This window comes from Rhinopithecus bieti, unplaced genomic scaffold (assembly GCF_001698545.2).
Source record: "Rhinopithecus bieti isolate Rb0 unplaced genomic scaffold, ASM169854v2 scaffold_7817, whole genome shotgun sequence".
Lineage (NCBI taxonomy): Eukaryota > Metazoa > Chordata > Mammalia > Primates > Cercopithecidae > Rhinopithecus > Rhinopithecus bieti.
The window spans coordinates 1-2,294 of NW_016805467.1; the positions used below are offsets into that span (position 1 = coordinate 1).

General features: G+C 49.3%; 1 protein-coding gene across 1 annotated transcript; it reads right to left on the reverse strand.

The window, feature by feature from the left end:
• Positions 1 to 245: 245 nt before the first annotated feature.
• LOC108529964 (pregnancy-specific beta-1-glycoprotein 2-like) lies at positions 246 to 2,051 on the reverse strand (the record flags this gene model as incomplete). Its single annotated transcript, XM_017872525.1, has 2 exons — positions 1,821 to 2,051; positions 246 to 605 (listed from the first exon to the last, which is right to left on the reverse strand). Coding segments are annotated over exons 1-2 (424 nt in total), but the record flags the coding sequence as incomplete, so codon positions are not given.
• Between the last annotated feature and the right edge of the window lie 243 nt (positions 2,052 to 2,294).

Consider the following 2,294-nt stretch of genomic DNA (forward strand, 5'->3'; position numbering starts at 1 on the left):
TGAGCACCCCCCTTCAGACTGTCCTTCCTGTGCAGCAAGTGTCTGCAGGGTCTGGAGGCAGGAAAGGAATTCTGATCTGTTTAGTTTGTCTCCTCTGTGTGTGTCCTGCACTAAATGCCGAAACCCCAACATGGGACATAAGGCAGAGAGGGACACCGGCACAGTCTAGGCCTGACCATCCTGTGTGTGCAAAGTAGAAGTGACCCCGGCCGCCCAACACCCAGGGATCATGTGGAATCACTCACGGTATAAGGTGAAATGTCCAGTTACTCCTTTAGCTCCATCACCTCGCTGTGTGATTTGAATGGTGTAGGATCCTGTGTCATTCTGGGTGACATTCTGGATCATCAGGGATGCATTGGAATATACAGTTTCTCGTCCACTGTATGCAGGCCCAAGTATAATCATTTCAGTGTCTATTATATATGCTGTAATGTAATGGCGTAGGTCCATTATTTGCCCTTTGTACCAGATATAGGCAGCAATATTCTGGGGCAAATTGTGAACAAGTAGCAGAACATCCTTCCCCTCAGATACTTTGGTTGGCTGTGCTTCAATCGTGACTTGGGCAGTGGTGGGCGTGTTCCAGAAGATTAAAAGTGATGCTAGGAGGTGGAGAGAGCATCAGTCAATATTGAGACCTATTAAAAAGATATTGAAAAGATGGGGCCCTGGGTCCTGAGACGATCTCTTCAATCATCAGCCTTGAAGACACACACAGACAAACACACACACCCCTTAGTGTTTGTGTTTGTATGTGTGTGTGTGTGTTTGTCCTACTGTCCTACTGGGTCAAAGTCAGTGGCACAACCCCCATTCCTTCAACACTACTGACCTCGACATTTTTCTCTTTGAAATCCTCTTGCCCGGGGTCTGCATGGCTCCCTCCACACTGCCCTCAGATCCTGCTCACATCAGGGCATCCTTAGACTTCTTTCCTGACACTTCTTTCAGAGACCCTGGGTCTTCCATTTCTGACCTTTCTGTGCTCTGTTCCCTCCGCAGCTCTTGTGAACACCTGACCTCACATTTTAGATCTCTTTGCATGTCTGTCTTCCTGCCCATGAGAACATGAGCTCCGTGTGGACAGGGACGTTTGTGATCTTGGTGCACCCCAGTGCCTGGGACAGGCTGCACACTCCTGCAGATGTGAGAGTTCCCAGGGACCTCTATGCCAGGGCTATTTATTTTTCTTTCCCCAATTGTTGAGGTTTTCTGCTAAGGACAGTGTTTCATGTCCTCCTTATATTTTCATTTGAAGTGTCATCCCATAATAGTTATTATTATCATTTTTCAAACTGTGGTGGCCAGTGATGATTAACCAGGAAAACAGAACACTTGAGATTTTCCTACCTCTTACCAATTCCAGTTCAATGTGATTTTCCTGTTGTGACCCTGTCCCTCTCTCGTATATTTTCCCCTATCTAGGCTCCAACAGAGCCTTCTTTCCTTTATTTTTTTCTTTTTCTTTTTGAGACGGAGTCTCCTACTGTCTCCCAGGCTGGCAGGCAGTGGCGCCATCTCGGCTCACTGCAACCTCTGCCTCCCAGGTTCATGCAATTCTCCTGCCTCAGCCACCTGAGTAGCTAGGATTACAGGAGCACACCACCACACCTGGTTAATTTTTTCTGCTTTTAATAGAGACGGGGCTTCACTGTGTTGACCAGCCTGGTCTTGAACTCCTGATCTCATGAACCATCCATGTCAGCCTCCCAAAGTGCTGGCTTATTTTATTTTTTAGAACTCCATCCTCTCCAGTACACCCAATCCAATCATTCTGCTTCCTCCTCCTGTCCTCTCCCAGGAAGTTCTCTCCTCACCTGTGAGTAGAAGCTGCTTCCAGGTGATGTGCAGTGTGTAGGGAGGCGCTGAGAGGGGCCCCATGGCCTGTGGTGCCTGCGTGTTCTCCTCTGTGGAGATGAGCCTGGGATCCAGAAACTTTCTGAGCACGGCTGTCAGCTGTGCTGTCCTTCCTCCTTCTGTGCTGAGCCTCTTCCCGGGGCAGGAGCACTTCTCAGGCTCATGGGCGGGGTCTGCACCCAGGACACCTCTCTGTCCCCTCCCCTCTCAGTCCAGCCTCCTTGTCCCTCCTTCTCTTTCTTCTTTTGTCTGTGTGTCAGGTCCCTGGGAATCGTGGAGGCCTCTGCCTTTTCAGCAGTGATTTTGTCACCAAACCTCGGTATACACTATGTGCAAAACACAAACACACACAAAAGAGACACACACAGACACACACAGTCACACACATACCCTGTAGGTTGGGCAAGCACAGTTCTGGGCCTCAGCCTCCTGTC